This window comes from Myotis daubentonii, chromosome X (genome assembly GCF_963259705.1).
Source record: "Myotis daubentonii chromosome X, mMyoDau2.1, whole genome shotgun sequence".
NCBI classification, from domain to species: domain Eukaryota; kingdom Metazoa; phylum Chordata; class Mammalia; order Chiroptera; family Vespertilionidae; genus Myotis; species Myotis daubentonii.
The window spans coordinates 128,648,272-128,673,212 of NC_081861.1; the positions used below are offsets into that span (position 1 = coordinate 128,648,272).

Sequence of the window (24,941 nt, forward strand, 5' to 3'; positions counted from 1 at the left end):
CTCTCATCGATGTTTCTAACTCTCTATCTCTCTCCCTTCCTCTCTGTAAAAAATCAATAAAATATATTTTAAAAAAAACAAAAAAAAACTGATTCATGAAGTGAGAAGGTGTGTGTGTGTGTTTGTGTGTGCGCGCAATGTCTCCTAATTATTTTACTTCACATAATCTCTAATTAAACTAATACAGAGTATAAGCAGATATTTGACCATTTCTTCTTCCCTTTTAAAGTTTGGTTAGCCTAAAATGTTTTGGATCTTCTCACTGAATAGGGATCATGTGCTAACTTAGGTGCCTATCTTTGAGTCTGAGAGCCAGGCTATCATTATAAAGCGAGGAAAAAAGAATGCCATCTCTACATATCCTCAAGCCATTTCATTACTTAAAACCATCAAATATGTATGTAAAACAACATTCATGTCCTTTTTCTCTTCTACACAAGCATGTCTTTAAGTGGCTAAATTATTTTGACTTAACTGACTTTTTATTTTATTTTATTTTAAAATATGTTTTTTATTGACTTCAGAGAAGAAGGAAGAGGGAGAGAGAGAAACACCAATGATGAGAGCACATCATTGATCGGCTGCCTCCTGCATGCCCCACACTGGGGATGGAGCCCACAACTCAGGCATGTGCCCTGACCTGGAATCCAACTGTGACCTCCTGGTTCATAGGTCGATGCTCAACCACTGAGCCATGCCAGCCTGGCACTTAACTGACTTTTTATTAAATTGGTTTCCTAAGATGCAATTTATTTTCCTTCCATGTTTATTGTGTAGGACCATTCTCTGTTGGATTAGTCAATGATAATCAATTGTTTATTTTCTTTGCTAGCCCCCCCCCCCAAATCATTTGCACACTTTCTCTGTGCTTCCTTTTTCATTTAAAAAGTCTTCTGGCCCTAGCTGGTTTGGCTCAGCAGATAGAGTGTCAGCCTGCAGACTAAAGGGTCCTGGGTTTGATTCCGGTCAGATAGAGTGTCAGCCTGCAGACTAAAGGGTCCTGGGTTTGATTCCGGTCAGATAGAGTGTCAGCCTGCAGACTAAAGGGTCCTGGGTTTGATTCCGGTCAGATAGAGTGTCAGCCTGCAGACTAAAGGGTCCTGGGTTTGATTCCGGTCAAGGGCATATGCTGGGGTTGCAGGCTCGATCCCTGGTAGGGAGTGTGCAGGAGGCAGCCAATCAGTGATTATCTCTCATCATTGATGTCTCTCTCTCTCTCTCTCTCTCTCTCTCTCTCTCTCTCTCTCTTCCTCTCTGAAATCAATAAAATATATATTTTTTAAAAAGTCTTCTTCTGGCCAGGCTATTTTCATCCAGTCTATCTAATGTACATTCATAAAAGAGCTGTGCATTAGGTTTGCAGGGGTTAATTTTAGTCAGGAAGTATTTAATAACTCATTGTTCCTGGCTCCTTGGGTGAGGCCCTGGTGAGGCAAAGGCTTCTAAATGCAGGCTTTGAGGGACTCAGCCCTCAGGCTTTGTGAAGCACTTCCCATTGAGGGAGCAGATGACGCAGCCATGGCCCTGTATCACGTCCTCATCTTTGAGAGTGCCCCTCTGCTGTCAGGGGCAGTGGTTGTGGTAGAGGTGGGAATAGAGTCAAGGCTGATCGCAGTAGCACTTGAGAGGCTTGGACCAGTGGACCATACTTGTTTTGTGACTAACTGGTCATGCTGATCTTTGACTTTCCCTAGCCTTCAAGTCAAACAACTAGGCTTACATTTGAACTGCATATCACTGTGCTAAGTGATAAGCTATGTTTTGGGGATACTTTCTCAGGACATGCACTCAATCACTAACATTTATTGAGCCCCTACTAGGTGCCAGACACCAGGCAAAGGAGAGGGAATGCTTAGATCTTTCATTTAAAGGTTTCCATTCCATGGGGCGAACAGGGAGGACAGGCACAGGGAAACTCTTACAGCACAGCATAAATGCCTGTAAGACTAGTGGCTGTCATTTATGGAGCAGCTTCTATGTATAGGAGTTTATAGGCGTCATCCCTCCTCCTTGCAATAACCCACTTGGTAGATCGTCTCCTGATTTTAAGAAAATGAACTCAAGGTATCTGGCCCCATGTCACACAGCTAGTAAATGTTTAAGTTGGAATTCACTCCCAGGCCTACCAGGCTTCTAAGTCTGTGTTTCTTCTCCTATACCTTGTGTCCTCCATAAAGCTGCCTAGACAGAGGTGATAAGAGGGGAGAGATGGAAGGCCCAGTTTTCTTGGGCTATTCTAGAAAGCAGTATGACAGGAGCGTCCTTTGTGCTGTCTGAGGCAGTCAGTGGTGGGCCTTTTTCTTTACCTCTATCACAGCTGGGTTTGTTCTTTCTCTTCTTTCTTGATTTATCTCTTTATCCCTTTCCCTGATGATGCCCAGTTCTGGGAGCTGCTACCAGGCCTGCTACAGACATCATTGAGCCCTGCAGGAAGCCATTTCTGCCTCCTGCCCAGGGAGAGAGTTAAGGTGCAGTGGCTCTCCACTGGGGTCTGTGTTCTGAGCTTATCTTCCTTGGAGAAGCTGATGTTCAGTTTCTAACAGATTCAGGCCTGAGGAATGACCCCCTTGTTGGTCTGGTGCCATTTGGTATGTTTGTGAAGACACCAAAGGAAAACATGGTGTGACAGTCAGCTTTGTTGGACTTGAAGGTGCCTGCAGTACCTGTGTCCTGACCTGGGAAGCTCAGGTCCCCAAACCCTCAGGCCCAACATTACTGGGGAAGCATGGGATGTTGAGAACTGGGTGTTCTACAGACTTGTGTAGGAAAAAGTCTGTTTTTTTAAAAAGTTGATGCATGAATGTATCCACTAGGGTACTCTGGTTGCAAGCAGCAGAAATCAACTCTCCTTTAACTAAAATAAGGAAGAGGACTTCCTAGAAGGCTGTGGGCTGGTTTACAGGGTGGAAGGGAAAGCTGGAAGATCAGGTTGGGGGAAAGATGGCAACCACACAGCCCCAGGGATCAACACCTCTCCTGGGAGCCCTGTGGGGATATCTGCTGCAAACATTTCGCCTTTGTCATGTAGTCTTGTATGCTGCTGTGAGATATAGTTGAGTTCTGTGCTAGCAGAGGGCAGGGCATGTTTATAGATAGTCCCAGCAGACTGTATTTCATGGGGCAGGGGACAGTCCCTCAAATGGTGCCCCTCCCTGAATGGGGAATGGTCTCTCTTTGGAACACAAACACAGACAACCACCTCAATAAGCAAATGTTGGCATATATTCTGAAATAGATATCACATAGAATTTTTATTTAAAAAAATCTATATTGACGTATAAAATTCTACCAATTTAAAATGTACAATTCAATGATTTTAGCATTGTGAAACTCTCACTACACTGTAATTTTAGAATATTTCCATCACCTCCTAAAGATCTCTAATATCCATTTACAGTCAGTCTCTGTCCCCACCCCACCCCTAGGTAACCACTAGGGGGGTATCTCTCTCTTTAGATTTGAATACAGGTTATTATGTGTTCCTGACTGGTGTAATTTTTTCTGGGTATTTTGGAAACTATGTTATATCTGAAAGAAAAAAAAACACAATGACATGGAAATCTGTATCTCACTGGTCTCAGTTTTTCTTCCTTTTCATTTTAGATGTTCCCTTCTCTCACCTGGACTGCCATTTGGGAGAGCTTAGTCCTAGTTTTGATGCTACCATTGCTTATCTCTCACTCTCTCTAAGCCTCATCCATGGAACCTTCCAGGCCCCAATTCTTCATCTGTAAAATTTTAAAAAGGATTTGACAAGATGTTAACTAATGTTCTTTCTATCTCTCTCAGCAATCATGATCTTTCTTGGTGAAATCTTTTTTGGCAAAAACTTCCTCCTGATTTTATATGCTGTCTTCAGAGTACTAGAACAAAACATTAACATTAGAAATTTATCCTTTAAAAATTCACAAAATGAAATAAGTGTAAAAGCAATTTCTATGCAACATTTATACTTATGAAATTTTTAAAGCTTCAAACTGTATTGTGAGGCTTGCAACATGATCTATACATATGTATGGACCGAGGAAATTAATCGGCAACTTTCATTCTCCTTCATGCTTTCCAGTTTATTCAAATATTTATGGAGCCAGACGTGATGCCAGGCAAGGGGGGTGGGATCCTGAAAAAGATATGAGCTTGTCCCAGATGGAGCTTACAGTCTGACTAGTCTGACTGGGTTGAGCCACCACAAACAGCACTGTGAGCCCTAGGAGAGAGGAAGTACTGCACGGAGGCAGGGAGGGGCCAGGTCACCCAACAGGGCCTCAGAACCACCATGAGAAGAGCTTGGCAGCTGGCTTAGCCAATCAACAGTTCAAAACCACCCATTTCACCTTTGTGGGGAGGAGACAGTCCAGCAAGTTTGAAGGTGGAGGTTGGAGGTCAGAGGTCATAGGTGGGGGTGGTTGAAGTGTTCTGCCTCTCAGAAGCAGACCTCTTATCTCCTCTGGCTCCATCTCTGCACACACTGGTTAACTGTGGCTTTTGCATTGACAATACATGTAGCAAACTTGTGGAGGCTGGCTTCTGGCACGGCAAGCAGCTGGAGGGTGATATTTTTCTGAAAAAGATGCTCTTAAGTTTTATAATTTATGGTGTCTTTAAATATGGGATTTTGTTTACTGTTGCCCTAATTATACCTCTGATATATTCTGTTTAGCTTAATGTTTTAATTTTGTGCTCACTCCCAGAGGTAATTGCTCAAAGGGTACCATTAAAAAAATCGTAGGTAATGCTTTATCCTTGCCATAGATACCTACAGCTTCCTGCAGCTAAGAAAATGGGTTTTGGGGACACAGACTTTCTCATGGGCTCTCTCGAAGATTTTGAGTGTGTTTGTGCAATGCAAGGCCTTGATCTCCTGTCTGCCAAGCATTATCCAGAACCATCTCAGTCCAATCCTATCTAATAAAACAGAAACATGGTAATTAGCGTACGACCACTACCCTTCCCATTGGCTAATCAGGGCAATATGCAAATTAACTGCCAGCCAAGATGGCGGCCGGCAGCCAGGCAGCTGGAAGCGAACATGAGGCTTGCTTGCTTCAGTGACAGAGGACTCCAACGTTCCCCGCCTGCCGCTGCAGGCCTCTGAGCTGCAACTCTAAGCAACTATGTTACAAATATAGAAGCTAAACAAAACCCCAGAAACCTGCTTTAGTCGCTGGGCTTCAGCCAGCAGGATCACAACATTGTTTCAAATACAGAAGATAAACAAAGGCCAGAAACCTGCTTTCAGCAGCGGAGGCCTAAGAGCTGAAGTGAAGCCTCAGAGCTAAAGCTGGCCCAGAATAAAAAAGAAAAAAAAAAGGAGCGGTTGGGAGCTTCAGTCACCCGCCAGCCTGAAAACAGCCCTCAGCCCCTCACCCAGACTGGCCAGGCACCCCAGTGGGGGCCCCCACCCTAATGGGTGTGTGACCAGCTGCAAACAGCCATCATCCCCTCACCCAGCTGGCCAGGCACCCCAGTGGGGACCCCCACCCTGATCCTGGATACCCTTCAGGGCAAACCAGCCAGCCCCCACCCATGCACCAGGCCTCTATCCTATATAGTAAAAGGGTAATATGCCTCCCAGCACCGGGATCAGCGGAGCCGAGAGGCCTCCTGGCACTGGGATCAGCGTGACAGGGGGCAGCGCCCAAACCCCCTGATCGCCCTGTGGCTCTGTGTGTGACAGGGGGCGGGGCCACAACCTCCCTACCTGCCCTGCTCTGTTCCTGACAGGGGAAGGTGCCCCAACCCCCTGATCAGCCCTGCTCTGTGCCTGATAGGGGGGAGCTCCCCTGATTGCCCTGCGGCTCTGTGTGTGACAGGCTGCGGTGCCCCAACCCCCTGATTGGCCCTGCTCTGTGTGTGACAGGGTGCGGCGCCCCAACCCCCCCCCACGGGCCCTGCTCTGTGTGTGATGGGGTAGAGCCATAACCTCCCCATCGGCCCTGCCCTGAGTGTGACAGGGTGCGGCGCCCCAACCCCCTTATCCGCCCTGCTCTGTGTGTGACAGGGGGCGGTGCCCCAACTCCCCTATCGGCCCTACTCTGTGCATGACAGGGTGGAGCTCCCCAACCCTCTGATTGACCCTGCTCTGTGCGTGACAGGGTACGGAGCCCCAACCCCCCTGATGGGCCCTGCTCTGTGAGTGACAGGGGGTGGCGCCACAACATCCCCATCGACCCTGCCTTGAGTGTGACAGGGGGCGGTGCCCCAACCCCCCAATCAGCCCCACCCTGAGCGTGACTGAGGGTGGCAACGCAACCTCCCAATCCGCCCTGCTCTGTGCATGACAGGGGTGGCGCCCCAACTCCCCAATCAGCCCTGCTCTGAGCCCGACCAGGGGCTGCACCTAGGGATTGGGCCTGCCCTCTGCCACCCGGGAGCAGGCCTAAGCCAGCAGGTCGTTATCTCCCGAGGGGTCCCAGGCTGAGGGACCCCCCCTTCCCCCTGAGTGAACAAATTTTTGTGCACCGGGCCTCTAGTAGAAATATAATATGGTATGGGATGACTTAGACTAATTGTAACTATAAACACCATCAAGCAGTTGATATGTGAAAAGTTAATCTCCATTCCCTTCTCTTGCACACACATTCACACACACAAAAGAAATAAAATACAGCCACATAAGTAATTTCAAATGTTTTAGTAGCCACATTCATAAACTAAATAGAAACAAGTGAAATTCACTTGAATATTTAATCTGCACATGTAAAATATTATCATTTCAACATGCAATCAATATAAAAATTAATGAGATATTTTACATTCTCTGCCCCCCCCCCCGCCAATATGTCTTTCAACTTGCTGTGTATTTTACAACACATCTTGATTTGGACTAGGCAAACTTCAAGTACTTGATAGCCACATATAGTGGACAGCAAAGCCCCGAACTGGTTAGAAGCTTGCAAGGGATACAAAAAAGAGCCCTTAGGAGAGACGTAGCCTCATGATTTATGGGCTCTTAACAAAGCCATACGTAGGCTTCCTCCTCTTAGACAAAGCTGATATGCAAAAATTCATCTTGACAGGAAAGGTAAAGCAGGAAGTGATTATTCATGTTACAAAAGAATTAACCACAGGATCCTTTAAATAGCAAGCTCCCTTAGTGCACTGAAGAATCTGACTCAATTTGCAAAAATGTGATTGACACTTGGCATTTTAGTAGCATTTTTATTGGGCAGAGAACTATCTGCCATTATAAAATGCAAGTTGAGCAGTTGATTTATTAAAGCTTTATTGAGCACCTATTACATGTCATGGAGGCTCATAGGGGGCCATAACAGAACTGAGGATGATTCATACCCAGAAGGCATTTAGAGGCTCACTGGGAGCCTGAGACTTAGTTCAGCCACCACAATGTGGAATTGTCTCAATGCCAGGGGCCAGAGAAGCCTGGGGATTGGAGGAGAGAGGAGGGTGATAAGAGGCAGCCAAGGCCCAGCTGGGGCCAGAGGGCGAGCAAGGTGCTCTTGATTACTTAAGTGTCAGGGAGTCTGAAGAAATAGAAAATCAGGAAAGACTGCTCAATAGGTTATTAGGAAGACTGGAAAATTAGGCAGCTGTGCTTTATCCTGGAGTTCCCAGTCCCTAATCCCCAGCCTCACTCATAGCAGGCATCAATTAAGGTGTGACCTTGGGTTTATGGGAAGAGGGAGAGTGAAGGAAGATCAGATGTACTCTCTCCCCTTTGCAACAAAAGGCAGCAGCTGTTTACTTCTTAGTGACCATTTTCTTAAAGCAGATTCGTTGTCCTCTTCCAGCTTTGCCTTGGCGAAGCCCACATACAGAATGGAGAAAATGAAACTTGCTGTTTAGGAAAGAAGAAGCAAGGTTGTGTCCTGGAAGTTGATGGGGTTCTGAGTCCTCCAATGTACACAGGATCCAAGTTCAGATTGAATCCTTGACTAGATTCCTCCTTAGCTGCCTTCCTGTCCTCCTTCTTCTCCCCCAGGCTGGTCCCACGTGCTGTTTCTCCACTTCCCAGGATTTTCTGTCCCCATCAGAAAAGCTATAAGCTTTCATCTCCAAGTGCTCAAATGGGGTCAGCTGTGGGGAGCCTAGGTCAGAGTTCTAAGCCCTTTCGTCCTTTATTTTTTTTCATTGCAGCTTTTTAAAAAAAATTCTTTATTGTTTAAAATATTACATATAATATTACATATGTCTCCTTTTTCCGCCATTGACCTCTCCCTGGCCACCTCCACCCTCAAGCCCTTTCTTGTTTAAAAAAATAATACCTGTTATTAATAAAATAATTGACTGTCTCTATATATGAATTTATTTATAGATTATGTGCATATATTACTATACTAGCTGATTGAGAAAAGCCCAAAAGAAGCTGCTAAATATTTATTATTAGGTTTAGTGACCTTTTGGAAAACCTAAGATTGAGTATGCATATCTTTCAACATTGGTGAAAAAGTGAAGACATTTGTCTTGATGGTTCAGGTACATAGTTTTAAATATCTTGCTATTCTCAATACTTTGCTATTCTACTTAGGTAACTTACACCTGTATCAAGGGTGGAAAAAAACCCATATTAAAAATTGTCTTGATAATTTAGAGTTTTTGATCATCTCCCTGTCAGATCTGATTGGCTTGTCCTTGTGTTCACCTCCCAAAATGGCTGCCATTTTCTTGTCTGTTTGGTCACGTGTTGAGTCTTTTCTACAGTCCCTACTTTCTTTTTACAGATCTTTTCAAGCCTCTCATCCATTAGTGAGAGTGATTTTAGTTAAAAGGGGTAATAGCCACAAAGGGACTTTATCAAGAGGCCTCACAACCCTGCAGGGTACCCCGTGGAGCTAAAAGCTGGCGATGGCAGCCATCCTTGTCGAGGAGCACCACTGTCTCTCAGGCTGCTCACTGCCCTTGGAACATGCTCGACTGCCTGACCTAAAGGCTGGATGAAGGAGCCAGTGTAATTGTGCAAATTGAATATTAGAGAAGTTGTGTTTTTCTTTTTTTGAAATTAAAATGAATAGATGTTCTAATGTGTTGTTGTTTTTTTCATTGTGTCAACTCATCCCTGTAGTGAATGCATCCCACTTTTGAGAGCACTGGCTCAGCAAATAAGCTTTACTGAGCTTTGGGTTCTTTAATGGGAAGATGGGCATCACAATATTGTGAAGATTAAATGAGATAATGCAGGAAAAGTGTCTGTTCCATAAATAGCACTTACTTAGTTCTGTAATCTTAGTTCTGATGCCAAAACTTCAATAAATCCATGTCTAGGTAATTTTAAAAAGGCTGTGGTTTTTTTTTTTTTTAACTGATCTGGTTAAATTGTTCTTATGGCTCCTTTTAACTGTTGGGGAGCAGAGCATGGCACAAGGAAATTGGAGTGTTTCTGCCTTTGCACTTGTCATGCTGATCTGGAAAGGTTGCCTTGTTTATGCTCTTTTACTCTTCCTTTCTGTTGGTAAGCGATGAGAGTGAGTCACAAGTCAACTTGGTCCTGGGCAGATTGATGACAGCAGAGTTGGCCAGCTAATTGTAGAATGAAAAAATAATCTAGGGAAGGAAATTCCACTTTTACTTGCTTATAAACTGTCTGGATTAGCTGACATTATGAGTGGACAGATGAGCACACTCGTCTGGATGGGGAGGGTCTTCTGATCCAGAAGCAGTTTGGGAATTTATCCCTAATGTAGATGCAAAGCCCCTGAAAAAACTACCCCAATTAATTGAATTTGTAAAAGTTGTTTGTGCTTTTTTGTCTCCTATTGAAGAAATCTTTGCTAAACCCAAGATCACTGAGATTTTCTACTATGCTTTCTTATAAAAATTTTACAGTTTTAGTTCTTACATTTAGGTCTGCAGTCCATTTTGAGTTCATTTTTGTATATGTGCTTCCTATGGAACTTATTTAACTTTCCCTTTTCCATTATTTTACTGTAATTCTAAGTTGCTGATTCATCATTTGGAGTTTTACCTAATTTTTCCTTCGCTTGTATTCATTCACTCACTCTTCTTTCATTCATTCATTCATTCATTCATTCATTCATTCATATTAAGCTGCAAATAAAAAGGACAGGGGACTGATAGAGATGGGTGTGAGGTGAGGCCCAAAGTCTAGATAATTTGTATAATCCATCTGTGGAAAAATTAACCAGTCTCTGGATTGGTTAGCTCTGCTAATTTGCATTGGTGCTTTGTCAACAAGATGACCCATCTGTATCATCCATTGCTTCCACCTTTTACCAATTATAAAAACTCACCATCAACTCGGAGAACAATTTATAGTGGTATTACTGGCCGGCAAGCCATCTGTTGAAAGGGCAGTTGTGGCTGCAACTGTTAGCTGTCTGAAACATTATTTTGGCCAGCATGGCCTCTGTATTAGCTGAGAGATGGGCATCACCTCTGTAGAGTGGAAACTGTGATTGCCTACAGTTTGCACAACCTTAACCTTGGAGAGGGAGGAGGCACCCAAGAACCAAACTCACACCTGTTATCTGCTATCTTCACACTTGAGGAAAAAATGCTGGACTCCCTCTGGTGCGGGGGGTGGGGCTTGCAAATGTCGTTGGCCTTCTGTCATTGTGCAGTTTCCCCTCTGAAGCCCCTGCTGGTCCTGAGACTTGCTGGCCACTCAGCCTGTGCCTGACCACAGACCAACACTTTGTGGTTTCTGTGCTACAGGGTTTAGCAAAGATTTCTTCAACCAAAATCAGCTCACTGTATGTGGCCCTGTTATTTTAATTATTGGTAGAGGGGAAATCCCTTTAATATAACTTTACTGACCTTCCAGGACTGCTGAGCCTCAGACTTCTCCAACACCCCATCTAAGTTGTTCTCTCTTTTTTTGTCCCTTTTCCTTTCTTTCAGTGGAGGCCATAGTGGAGTTTGACTACCAGGCCCAGCACGACGATGAGCTGACTATCAGCGTGGGTGAGATCATCACCAACATCAGGAAGGAAGATGGAGGCTGGTGGGAGGGACAGATCAATGGCAGGAGAGGTTTGTTCCCTGACAACTTTGTAAGAGTGAGTACAAAGCGAAACCCTTTTCCTGTCTGCTGTGTGGGCTCTACTGACCAAAGCTGTGGGCTGAGGAAGAATTTCCTGGGCTCTTAGAGGACAACTTGTCAGCTGGACCTCTTGTGTGCTACTAAGAAGAGCACATATAGCTTTGCCTAGATAGCTAGAAATACCTGTTTTGAAATCACTTTCTGAAGGCCCAGAATGTTCTTTTTCAAAATGGTGTGTCACTTAGAAAATGCTAGAAAAATAGAAAGCTTTTAAACTGTTTCATTTATGTACTTGTTTATTTGCTTTGATGGTTTAAAGCAGTGATTTTCAACTGGTGTGCTGCAAGAATTTTTAAAACATGCAATACCGCCAGAACCGGTTTGGCTCAGTGGATAGAGCATTGGCCTGCAGACTGAAGGGTCCCGGGTTCGATTCCGGTCAAGGGCATGTACCTGGGTTGCAGGCACATCCCCAGTAGGAGATGTGCAGGAGGCAGCTGATCGATGTTTCTCTCTCATCGATGTTTGTAACTCTCTGTCTCTCTCCCTTCCTCTCTGTAAAAAATCAATAAAATATATTAAAAAAAAAACATGCAATACCTGACTATTTAGTCAGGGGCACTGACTGACCTCTTTTCCTTTAGGCTGTCAAATAAAAAATATGACACAGCTGTCTGGTGTGAATGAATGAAAATTATACCAATTTTTTTTGTCAGCAAAAAAATTATATATTTTTTGGTGTGCCACAGAATTTTAGTAATTAGTTTAGGTGTGTCATGAGACAAAAAATGTTGAAAATTGCTGATTTAAAGGGATTTTACCCTTTTCCATTCCATTAAAAATGGGGTGAAACTAGTTTTGACTACTTAAGTAGCAATCAAATGAAATGCAAAATTCCAGTTATACTATGTTTTTCCACCTTTGTATTCATGTTGCTTTTTTGAAAGGAGCAATATTATTTTCCTTTCCCTCATTATGGCCATGCAGCATTGAATAACATCTATTTTTTCAGTAAGATTTTGAAAATTTGCCCTTTGCCAAAGTCATCTAGCGGTAATTACAAAACTGTAGCTCATTCATGTTAAGAACTCTAAAAAAACAAAACACGGAACAAACAAAACAAAAACAGACTCATAGAAACAGAGACCAAAGGGGTGGTTACCAGAGGAGAGGGAGGAGCTGGGGGGCTGGGTGAAAAAGGTGAAGGTAATCAATGAGACTGTGATAAGTTTGCATGGTGACAGATGATTACTAGAATGTGTGGTGATCACATTGTTAGGTATAAAGATGTCAAATCACTATATTGTACACTTGGAACTAATATAACTAATATTGTATACCAATTGTACTTAAATAACAAAATCCTAAAAAAAGAAATGGTATACTGCACAGTTGTAAAAGGTGAAATTGAGCAAAAAAGGGACCTGGAGGCTGGCTGTTCCCTGTGGGAAATACCACGAAGGTGTAGAGTCTCTGTACCATAAACTTCCATGTAACAGTGGAGAACACCGGGAATGTTCTCAGTGGGAAGGGCTGTGTGCAGATATCCCCAGGGCTCCTGATGTAGTTTCGGTGATAGCAGACATTGCTTAAGACCTGAGGCTGTGGGGGCAGGTGGGAGGGGAATATGGGTCTAGAGATGCTGGTGTTCCCCCCAAAGAGCCGGGAGGGCTATATGGGACGGTTTTATGGAAAGTGGCTGTTGAATGAAAAAACAGTGATGTGACCCAAGCTTCCAACCCCTGGGTCCTCTCCCTGTCTAGAGCAAATAGGAACCCAGTTTAATCTTCAGGATCTTGCCTTAGTGTGATCCTGCTAACATTTCTTCCTCCTCCTCCTCCTCCTTTTTTTCTTCCTTCTTCCTTCTTTGAGTTTTGTTGGTAACATGCTGATAAATATTGCTTTCCGTTAACAGTTATGGAAATGTAAACAGTTTTTTTCTTGGACTACAGCTTAACCAAGCAGCTCTCTCCCATTTTAAGAGTAGGAAAGTATTACATTTGGGCCACCATAGATTGACTGCTGTTGTGTAAACAGGGATGAATTCTTTTGCCCTTTCAAACAAAAACTCCAATTTGGGGACAAGGACTGTCTTGAAGGTGAGCCAAATTCTAGGAGGGTTTTTCCTAGATCAAAGGGGCAAAGTTTGGGGTAAAGACAAAGGAGGAAGAATGACAATGGAGGACCATGGGAAAGAGAAAGGTTGTGCCACCCAGCACAACCAAGGGTGATCCCGAGTGGGGGTTGGGGGGGTGAAAGGATTAAGGAAAGACAGACAAGAGAATAATAGCTGGGTCTCAATGGGACGCTGCCTCCCTGATGAGGAGACAACGATAGCGCCCACAAGCCGTGTCTTTATTTTATAGCAGATGCCACGAGGCAAAGTAGGGGCGTGATCAAGTTGTTTACAGCATTCTCGTGAGTTCCAACCTCACTTAACTACATGCACCCAAACTCTATCACAAGGCACGTAGGGCCACGTGTTCGGACCATAGGTTCAAGCTTACAACCATAGCCGTTGGCTATGATTGTGCTGGGAGGGCCCTGCCCTCCCGCTGGGACTTGCACGTGGCAATGAGAGGACCCTGTCCTTTCATTAGTCCGAGGCTTGAACTTGGCCAAAACACTGCAACCGTGCCCCACGAAAGGAGGATCTGGGAAAAAGAGAAGAAGACTCTGAGAAAGAGGGGAGGAGGACCATGGGAAAGAGAGAGGAGGACTCTAGGAAGGAGAACTTTATTCAGGGCTTAAGACGAGTATACCTGCTGTAAGCATTTGTGCAGGGCAGTGGGCACCAGGGCAGGGCAGCTCAGGAAGAGCCGGGCAGGCTTGCTCATGGAGCACTAGGGAACAGAAAGGCTCCTTGCTGTCAAAGTGGGGCCTCTCTCCACCCTTCTCCCCCTTCTTGGCCTCAGGCCACCTCAGTGGGCTGCTTCCCCATTGCTTCCTTGGGCTTTGGTCAAAGAGAGGCTGGAGGGAAATGGCAGGGAGGGAGGGAGGGAGGGAGGGAGGCTAGCCAGGACAGGGGTTATTGTCCTGGATCCTTGCCCTGGAGTTCCTTTGGTCTGGCTGTGTCCCTTGGCCAGACAGGAGATGCTTCCATCAATCCCCCTTCCTCCACATTCCTTTCTTCTCATCCCTGCAGGCATGGACAGCCCTTGTTTCTAGCTCTGGCTCCTGCCTTGGAATTTCTCTGCATCTCATCCACTTTGTAAAAGTCTCTTTATTAATCCCTCCTCAGGTTACCTAATTCAAGCGTACCTTCTGTTGCCTTGTTTGAGCCTGACTATCCCATCAGGCCACTCTGAGGATTAAAGGAGACAGTGTGTGGCTGGCCACTTACTGCGTGTGCCCTCTCCCCTCTCCTCTGGCCCAAGTGCCCTGCTGTTGCCTAATCACTTGTCATCTCACCTAGGCTAGAGCACTTCCAGTGAAGGGAAGTCATGCACTTTGGAGATGCTTGTTCTTCCCAGGCCACAAAGGGTGTGGCAGGAATGGCTGGAGCTGTACCTCTTTATGGCTGTCACATTTGGCAGAAAAAGAAACTTATATTCTTTCAGATGGCTGAGTCTATCTGCAAATCTTCACCCACTGGGAATGTTTTAGGCCTATTATTGAAAATCTAGTAGGTGGATGCAGTGGAATGTAACAATAATGAAAACTGCTGGGGAGAATTCTAGAAGCTGAAAATACATCTTTAAGTAATAATCATATTGGCATAAGTTCACCGTTTTGAAAGTGGTTTACACATGCTTTATTTAGCTAAGAATAATTTGTCCCAAATTGAGTCGGGTAATCTTGTGGAATCTTGCTTATTTGTGTGCCTGTATGCCATTGTTACCACTGTCAGAGAGCTTACCTTAAGTGTTTTCTTGATTCATTTATTGGATCCTTAGTCAGTGTCTACTCTCAACTCTGTATTGTCTCAATTTCTCAAAGGAGAAATACTAGCCATTCTGACATCCCCAGGATTAAGAAGATGCCTGGGCTTAAGTAGCTTTCGGGCTGCGATTTGTTGGCACACATAAATATACCCAACTAGGCCTCATGGTCTTTTAGGGTTGTCCCTCTTTTTCTTTTATCTAGTTAGTTCTTATTTAATTTATTTACTGTACATGTGGAAGAAGAATCTTTTAAAATCCCACTTCCCTTTCTTCTCTCTACCTCACCCCCCACCCACTTCTTTTTTTTAAAAAATATATTTTATTGATTTTTTTACAGAGAGGAATGGAGAGAGACAGAGAGTTAGAAACATCGATGAGAGAGAAACATCGATCAGCTGCCTCCTGCACATCTCCCACTGGGGATATGCCCGCAACCCAGGCACATGCCCTTGACCGGAATCGAACCTGGGACCCTTCAGTCCACTGAGCCAAACCGGTTTCGGCCCCACCCACTTCTTTAAGAATACATTTTTCTTTCTCCCTTCTCTTTTAAAAAATTATTCATTTTTCAGGTGAAATTTACATAGAGTAAAATGCTAAAGTCATAATTGTACAGCTTGATTATTTTACCCTAAGTGTGTGCCTCTGTAACCATCATCCAGATCAATGCTATTTCTCTCTCTCCATAAAGTTCCATCATGCCTGTTCCCAGTCATTCCCCTTCCCATTGGTAATCCATCATCATAGATTAGTTTTGCCTGTACTTGAATTTCATATAAATGGAATAATGCAATATGCACTCTTTTATATCTGACTTCTTTTACACAACAAAATGTGGTTGTGTATATCAGCGCTTGGTTCTTGCTGTATAGATCCCATTTTATGAGTATGCCACAATTTAACTATCCTCCTGTTGATGCATATTTGGGTTGTTTCCAGTTTGGTTATTTTATGAATATAGGCTTTGAACATTCTTGTAGAAGTCTTCTTATGGACAAAGGCACTGTTTACACATGTAAGTGGAATTGCTGCCCTTACTCACTTTCAGTGTATGTTTTCTTTGTCTAAAGCTGTGGCCTCTGTGGATGGGGGGAGGTGTCACACCTGTGCTGGAGCCTCATTTGTGCCATACTATTTGACTGAGCTAATCAGCCTGAACCTGGTTATCTTCACATGGTTGCCCTATGAGTATGACTATTAGGGGTGAGAGGGTCCTGTAGCAGAGACCTTAGTCCCCCAGGCACCATTTGAGTGTCGGGCCCAGGAACTATCAAAGACTCATTCTAAAATTGTTAAGAACACACAGGTAGAGAGAGCATGTGTCAAAATTTTACTGAGGTCATTTAATGAGAGAACTAGCAGAATAACAAAACTGATTCAGTGAGGATATATGAAACTGATTAAGATGGCAGTGGAAAAAGGAATGTTCAAAGAAGATTGCTAAGTTAGATTCCAAGTGGTTTCATGTCTTAGAGGACAATGAAATCTTAACTTCCGGGGTTATCATTTCTACCAGAAAAGAAGAAGAAGAAGAAAAAAGAAAGCCACATACCTTGTTGTTTTCCTGTGTGTTATCCTCTGACTTTTAAAAACAAATTTTTTAATCCTTATCTGAGGATATGTTTTTGTTTGCTTGTTTTATTGATTTTAGAGAAAAAAAGGAAGGGAGAAGGAGAGATATATCTGAGAAACATTGATTGGTTGCCTCCTATACATGCTCTTACCAGGGATCAAACCCACAGTCTGGGTATGTGCCCTGACTGGAATCAAACCGGTGACCTTTTGATGCAAGGGATGATGCTCCAACCAACTGAGCCACACAGGCCAGGACTATCCTCTGACTTTTATGGGGCTATAAAATGTCCTAATCAAGTGTTATGTAAATCAAGTTACGTTTCCAGAGAAAATCAGATGGGCCTTAGGGGGAGCTTACTCGAAAATGCATCAGATTGAGATTGAAAGCTCACCTGAGCATCATTTTTTGTCTAATTTCCAAATCTTGGATATTTTTTTCTGAACAGACTGCAATGTACATAATATGGGGTCCAGAACTAGGAGGTACTAGGATGAAATCCTCATTTACTTTAACAAAACATGGCTCCCCTTCTGGCACCTGAAACTGCCACATAAAATGGAAAGACATAAAATGGAAAGACAGCTGCAGGCAGATGTGGGCTCTTTCTTAAGGGTTCACTTGCCCAATGTGGGATTGAATTGCTGGTGTCTTCCTTTCAGAATTTTATCCTCACACCCAGACAACAGAGTATTTTAGTAAAAGATTGATAAGCAGCCTTTTTCTAGGTTCTGACATGTATCCACAGATACACATTTTTAAATGGCCAGCCAAAGAAATTTAAAAAAGAAAACCAGTCTTAAAAAAAAGAGTCTTGAAACTATAGCTTGGGCTGGTGTGTGTGTGTGTGTGTGTCTGCTTTGGGAGGGGCCTTTGGTGAAGTGCAGCAGAGGGACACAGGCCCTGGACATCTTGTCCTCACAAATAGGCGTGTAGAAAAGCAGGAAGCTGCGGTAAGGGTTAAAAGAATGTGCTTATTGATCTTTCAGTTGATCTGACAGTGACTGTGAGGAAGTGAGCTGTGCTCCCTGCCTGTGCTGTGTGTCTTAGGTAAAATTATTGCACATTTTACACAGGCCTCCCTGAAGACTGAGGTGGGCTTACTTGGAGCATGCACATCTTATGCTGAGCACAATTTTCAGCTTGGCTTCCCGTTGCCTCAGCTTTCATTTGTTTGAGATCTCTCTGGCATATCCAGAGCCTTTTTGTACGTGTGAGTGTGAAAAGTGGTTGGTGAGTGTGGTTGTTGTTTTATAATCAGTGAGGTGAAAGGTCAGGATTTTGCATACATGTAGCGCTCTGAGATAAAGCTCACAGTTACTTTGCTGTTTATGATATAAGAAAGAGTCACAAATTTACTTCAACAAGTGGGCATAAAGTAGAGATTTCCAAGTTGCTATTCTATATTCAGAGACCCTGAGTGAATTTCTTGGGTCAAAGTTCAATTAAAAAAAAATTCAGCCCCAAAGGCCATTTATTTTTTGAGTTATATAGAAGATTGTTTTCAAAATACTCATCTCTTCTGAAAAGATAGCAGGAGTTTTTCCAGGTGTGTTATATAATATAACATGTGGAGCTTCCTCTGGCTCACAACACTTAGTGGTGATGTGGTAGGATGTGCGGTGTCTGCTAGACTCGATGAGACAGCTCTTACTGCGTGTCAGCTATGTGCTAGGCACCAGGCGCTGTGAGCACAAATGAGATACATTAAATGCAGTGTTGGATTGTCGCAAACAGAACTTCTTCCATGGGATGACCGTTTTAGCTCTGTGACCTGGCCTTTGGTCATTTTGTACTCTGGAGAGCATGCATTAGACATTGTTCTACAAAGATGTTCCTGATTAAAATGCCACTTGAGAGGTTTCAGTTGGATTTATCAGGCAGCTGTGTTAGAATATGCTAATGAGCCTACAGTGATCTTTTGGTCCTGATTGCTGTATTACTTCATGGACTAACAATGGCTACATTGTATTCCAGGCTTACTGGCTGCCTGGTCTTGTGTGTATGATCTGTGTGTGTGTCTGCCTGTGTACAATGACTGAAATGATTGAGCACTTACTGTGTACCAGGCAGGAAGAAGGCTAAGACCTTCATATGCTTCATCTCATTAAATCCTTATCCAGTGGTTCTCAGCCTTCCTAATGCTGTGACCCTTTAATACAGTTCCTCATGTTGTGGTGACCCCCAATTTCACTGTTACAAATTGAACATAATTAAAGCATAGTGATTAATCACAAAAACAATATGTAATTATATATGTGTTTTCTGATGGTCTTAGGCGACCCCTGTGAAAGGGTCGTTCGATCCCCCAAAGGGGTCGCGACCCACAGGTGAGAACCGCTGCCTTATACCCTCAATGGCAAAGGTACTGTTTTAATTGTGCCCATTTTTTTCAGAAGAGGTAACTAAGGCATCTTAAGGTAAAGACTCACTTGTGATCACACAAGGTAGTGAGGAGAAGAGAGAGCATTGGAAGCAGGCAGCCTGATCTCTAGCAGGCAGCATTACTGGGGTGTTCATATTGCCCTGAGGGGATTAATTCCCTCACCATTATTGCCTGCTGCACCGCACTTCCCTGAGTGCCCAATCAGGATTTTGTATACTTGTGCTACTCTGAGATAAGGCTCACCATTACTTCACTATTCGTGATTTAAGGAGGAATCACTAGTTAACTTCAACCAGTGCCATAAAATAGAGATTTCCAGGTTGCTCTTCTATATTAGGAACATGGTTGTTAACCATGATTCTGAATTTTGAAGGATTCTCTTCAGAAATTAGCTATTTCAACTCAAAAGAGTAGCCATTGCCTGAATTTATGGGCTTCTGCTTTTTTTCCTACAAATTCCGAAAGCAAGGCAATTTGGGGAAATATTTCATTTTACTAATTTGTAAGGAAATTTGTTGTTTTGTACAGGGTATGGTTTTGAGAAGGAGACTGTGTTTTCTACCAGTGGTAAATAATCCAGATGTTTGACTAGCCACTCGTTCCCTATCCATGGGACCTGTGAAAGCAACCAATTCCAGCTCAAATCATTCGTTTTTTAAGAGAGAGAGTATTTATTATTATAGTCAAGTAAATTGCAAAGCAATGTTAATCAAACACAAATTTCATGATATGTATTACCCTTATTTCATAGCATAGTTAATTAGGCACACATGCAAAACAGCTCAGTAAGAGGACTATTAATAATATCAGTTTTTTAAAATATATTTTTTTTGTTGTTGATAGTATTACAGATATCTCCCACTCCCCCTTCCCCCCTCCTCCCAGCCCCTACCCACCCCTCCAGGTCTTCACTACCCTATTGCCCGTGTCCATGGTTTATGCATATAAGTACGTAAGTTCTTTGGTTTATCTCTTCTCGTCCCCACAGCCCCACATTGAGGTATGTCAGTCTGTTCCATGCCTCCATGCTTCGGGCCTTATTTTGTTGGTCAATTCATTTTCAAATTATTCTTTACACTTTAAATATATAGGTTTTTTTAATTAAGAAAACAAAATTATAAAACTAATAACTGAAACCTGCTAGAAGCTGTTGTGAGAAATGTTACTCCAAGTAGGGTCTGGAGTAATTAAGAACAAATATGTCACCAGTAAGAACCCACACCATTTGGCAGATTCCTAGGCTTTATCACTGTGGTGGTGTAGGAAGCTTGTGAGGAGGTGTCTTGTGACTCAGGGAGAACAGTCCTCTGACACAGTTGATCTTGGCGATTATGCATAATAGAATCTTAATTTCTTAATGACAGGATTATGGAGTCTGGGCTTAGAAAGGAACTTTGAAATCATGTGTTTCAACCCCTCCCCCCCTGCTTTCTAGAAGATCTAAACCATCTAGCATATTACTGTGATCAATACTGGATAGTTAAACTTGGGAAGTGTGGGGGTCCCACCGGGGATTCCATGCCAGTGAGTCTCCAGCCTGGCCCTGCTCCAGGCATACTGCACAGTCAGGAGTTTGGAGTGGGGCCAGGAGCTGGGATAGGGGCCTTAGGATATTTGTGAAAGTTCAGGTGATGTCACTGCTTAACAATGGTTCTGATAGGTGCCTAAGCCTTTTAAATGGAATATCTTTTCTCAAGCATGTGGATTGGTAGCCTGTGACCTGTAGTTCTACATTTGAAAATATTATAATGTTAGTTCTAAAGTGTGTGTGTGTGTGTGTGTGTAACCATGCTGGAAATTATAAAAATATGTTCACTATAGATTCATAAATAATATAGCAATATATAAACAATGCTCACTTTTAAGCCATTAGAATTAATATATTTTAATTTCAGGAACTCCATCCTGCCCTCTACCTAGTGATAGTGAGGTGGGAAGAATTTCTAGGAATGGTGCCCAAGATTCCACTCCCCAATTCCCAGGAACTGTGATTGCGATGAGCTCTTACTCCAGGAATTAATTGTGTTATGTTATGTGGCACAGTTGAGTTTTAAAAAGGGGGGTATCCGGGTGAGTCTAATCTTATTACATGAGCCCTTAAAAACAGACATTTCTCTGGCTAGTGGTAGAACAGAAAGTCAGAGAGATTCAAGGCTTAAGGAGGACTGGGTGCTTTGAAGATGGAGGGAGTCATGTGAGAAGGAATACGACAATTTTATTGGAGCAGAGAGCAGAACTTGGCTCACAGCCAATAAGGAAATGGAGACCTCAGACCTACTGCTACAAAGAATTGAATTCTGCCAATAACCTGAGTGAGCTTGGAAGTGACTTATTCTCCCAAGCCTCTAGGTGAGAGTTCAGCCTGATTGATATTTTAATATCAGCCTTATAAAACCCTAAGCAGAGAATCCACTTGAGCCTACCTGAACTTCTGACCTACAGAACTGTGAGATAATAAATGGATGTTGTTTTAAGCCATTAAGAATGTGGCTTAAAATAAAGACAACAAATGGCCTGGGGCAATGCTCTCCTCCCCTACTGGAGAAGAGTGGAGAATCTGGAATTTTGTATTCTACTTGATGGCATCAGATGACTCATGGTAGCTTTTTCCTCATCTTCTGTCATGTTGTCAGTGGTGACCAAATGTGGTGTCTGGACTTCCACCTGTCTGCTCCTAGCTCAGCAGTAGTCAGTGGCCCCCAACATCTGTCTCACTAGAGACTGGGTAAGAACTTGAGAGGAGGGAGCTAGAAAGAGTCATTAAAGCTGTATAGGAAGTGCTGGGCAAATTCCTGACTAACCCATACATGAATCTGACTAGAATTAACATGCCAAGAAGTTTGAGGCTAGAAACTACAGTGTGGAATAGCACCCAGCATGACCTCTAGGGAACAAAAATGAAGAATGACATCGCACTGCAAGGGCTCTGCAAGCTAAACTGTTATTGGAATCACAGTCCACAAAAGTTGCTAAGGACCTGTATGCTTAACCTAAATAGGGTTACTGCCTGCTAAAATTTAAATTATTTAAACATCATAACATAATAGCCCAAATGCCTAGGACACACTTTAAAAATCACTTGTCATACCCAGAACCAGGAAAATTACAGGTTAACTGAAAAGATAATCAATAGATATCAACATCAGAAGACTCAGATGTTGGATTTATTGGTATCTGACAGATTTTAAAGTAGCCACCATAAAAATGTTTTAATGAGCAATTACAACACGCTTGAAACAAAATGAAAAATTTAAAAACTTAGCAAATAGAAACTATTTAAGGATAGAAATTATGCAACTGGAAAATAAAATCACCATATTAAAAAGTTCCCTGAATGAGCTTAATAGGTTAGAGATGACAGGAAAGAATCAATGAAGTTGAAGTCAGATGCATAAAACTTCCTCAGTCTGAACAACAGACAGATAATAGTTTGGTGAAAAAAATAAACAGAGCTTCAGAGACCTATGGTACAATAACATAAGATCTAACATTTGTGTCATTAGAGTTGCAGAAGGAGAAGAGTATAGAAATAAAGAGTATTCAAAGAAATGGCTGAAAACTCCCTAAATTGGGCAAAAGGGATAAACATTCAGAATCAAGAAGCTGAGCAAAACCCAAACAGGATAAGTGGATGAACCCTTAAAAAGACATAAAAATAAAAAAGAAGACATAAATTAAAATATTAGGAATAAAGCAGGGGTTATCACTACAGATCATGCAGCTATTAAAAGGATAATAAGACAGTGCTGCAAATAATTCGATGCATATACATTTAACAGTTTGGATGAAATGGGACAATTCCTTGAAAACCACAAATTACTAAAACTCACCCAAGATGAAATAATCTCAATTGTCCTCTCACTATTACAAAATGAATTAATAATTGAAAAGCTTTCAAAAAAGAAATATCCAAGCCTAGAGGGTTTTAATGGAGATTTCCACCAAACATTTAAAAAATTAGCACCAATTCTATATACTCTTTTGTAGAAAATAGGAGAGGAGGGAATTCTTCCCAAGTTATTTATGAGGCCAGTATTACCTTGATATCAAAACCAGACAGACAGTAAAAAAACAAGAACAAACATACAAAATCCCCTACAGACTAATATCCCTCAAAATTCTCAATAAAGTAATAGCAAAATAAATCTAGCAATATATAAAAAGAATTACATGCCATGACAAGTGGGGTTGGTATTGAAGACTGCTTCAGTGTTTGAAAATCAATTAATATAATCCACCCTATCAGCAGGCTATGGGAAAAATATAATCACAGAATCATATCAATGCAGATATGATGCAGAAAAACATGTGATGAAATTCAACACCCATTTATAATCAAAACTCTCAGTAAAGTAGGAATAAAGGGTAGTTTTCCCAGCGCATGCACACACACACACACACCTACAGTTAACAGTAAATGGTGAAGGACTGAATGCTTTCTCCCCTGACAATCTGAACAAGGCAAGGATGTCTGCTCTCACCAGTCTTATTCAACATAGTCCTGAAAGTCCTAGAAACACAATGTTGAGAAAAGAAAGAAAAGCATAATAAATCTATCTCCGTTTTCAGATGATATAATTCCCTAAGGAGAACATCTCAAGAATCTACACAACACCCACCAGCAGTGCACCAGAGTTCCTTTTTCTCTGCATCCTCGCCAGCACTTGTTGTTTGTTGATTTGTTGATGACAGCCATTCTGACAGGTGTGAGATGGTACCACATTGTAGTTTTGATTTGCATCTCTTGGATGATTAGTGACTTTGAGAATGTTTTCATATGTCTCTTGGCTTTCTGAATGTCCTCTTTTGAAAAGTGTCTATTTAGGTCCTTTGCCCATTTTTTGATTGGAATGTTTATCTTCCTTTTGTTAAGTTGTATGAGTTCCCTGGAGTCTCCTCAAAAAACTAAAAATGGAACTCCCATTTGACCCAGTGATCCCACTTCTAGGAATATATCCCAAGAAACTAGAAACACCAATCAGAAAGGATGTATGCACCCCTATGTTCGTAGCAGCACAATTTACCATAGCTATGATTTGGAAACAGCTTAAGTGCTCATCAGCAGATGAGTGGATTAAAAAACGGTGGTACATCTACACAATGGAATACTATGCTACGGTAAAAAAGAAGGAATTCTTATCATTTGCAACAGCATGGATGGAACTGGAGAGCATTATGCTAAGTGAAGTAAGCCAGTCAGAGAAAGATAAATATCACTCATTTGTGGAATATAATGAACAACATAAACTGATGAACAAAAACAGATCCAGAGACAGAGAAGCATCAATCAGACCATCAAACCTCAGAGGGAAGGTAGGGGAGGGTGGGGGTATGGGGGAGAGATCAACCAAAGGACTTGTATGCATGCATATAAGCATAACCAATGGACACAGACACCAGGGGGGTGAGGGCATGAGTGGGGGGTGGGGGGCAATGGGAGTATAAGGACACATATATAATACCTTAATCAATGAAGAAAAAAAGAATCTACACAATAACACTGTAACTAAAAGGTGAATATGCTCAACTAATTTTTGACAAAAGGGCATAAGCAATTCAACGGAGGAGGGAGAGCCTTTTCAAAAAGTGGTGCTGGATCAATTGAACATCCATAGGCAGAAAATAAACCTTAATGCAAACCTTATACCTCATAAAAATGATCTGAAAATGGATCAGGGATTTAAATGTGAAATATAAAACTCTAAGAGTTTACGAATTAAACATAGGAGAAAGTCTTCAGGATCGAGGCCTAGGTGAAGAATTCTTAGATATTACATCAACAGAACATTAAAGAAGAAATGGAGCAATTAGACTTCTTCAGAATTAAAAACTTCTGCCCTGTGAAAAATCCTGTGCAGAGGATGAAAAGACAGATTACAAACAGGGAGAAAATATTAGCTAAACACATGTCTGAAAAACGACTTGTATCTAGAATGCATAAAGAACTCTCAAAATACAATAAATAGTAAGGAGCCAAGAAATCCAATTAAAAGATGAACAGAAATTTTACCGAAGGAGTTATACAGGTGGAAAATAACATATGAAAAGATCTTCCACATCATTAGTCGTTAGAGAAGTCCAAATTAAGACCACAATGAGCTAGTACTATGTATACTAGCATATTAGAATGGTCATTAG

The 24,941-nt window shown here is 42.3% G+C and overlaps 1 protein-coding gene across 2 annotated transcripts in view; it reads left to right on the forward strand.

Moving 5' to 3' along the window:
* The window catches only part of SH3KBP1 (SH3 domain containing kinase binding protein 1), a 328,918-nt gene that overhangs the window by 45,811 nt on the left and 258,166 nt on the right, over positions 1-24,941 (forward strand). For both annotated transcript variants that reach the window (XM_059680558.1, XM_059680554.1), the window contains exon 2: positions 10,819-10,976. In XM_059680558.1, coding sequence (XP_059536541.1) covers positions 10,819-10,976 — 158 coding nt within the window. The remainder of the gene's footprint in view (positions 1-10,818; positions 10,977-24,941) is intronic.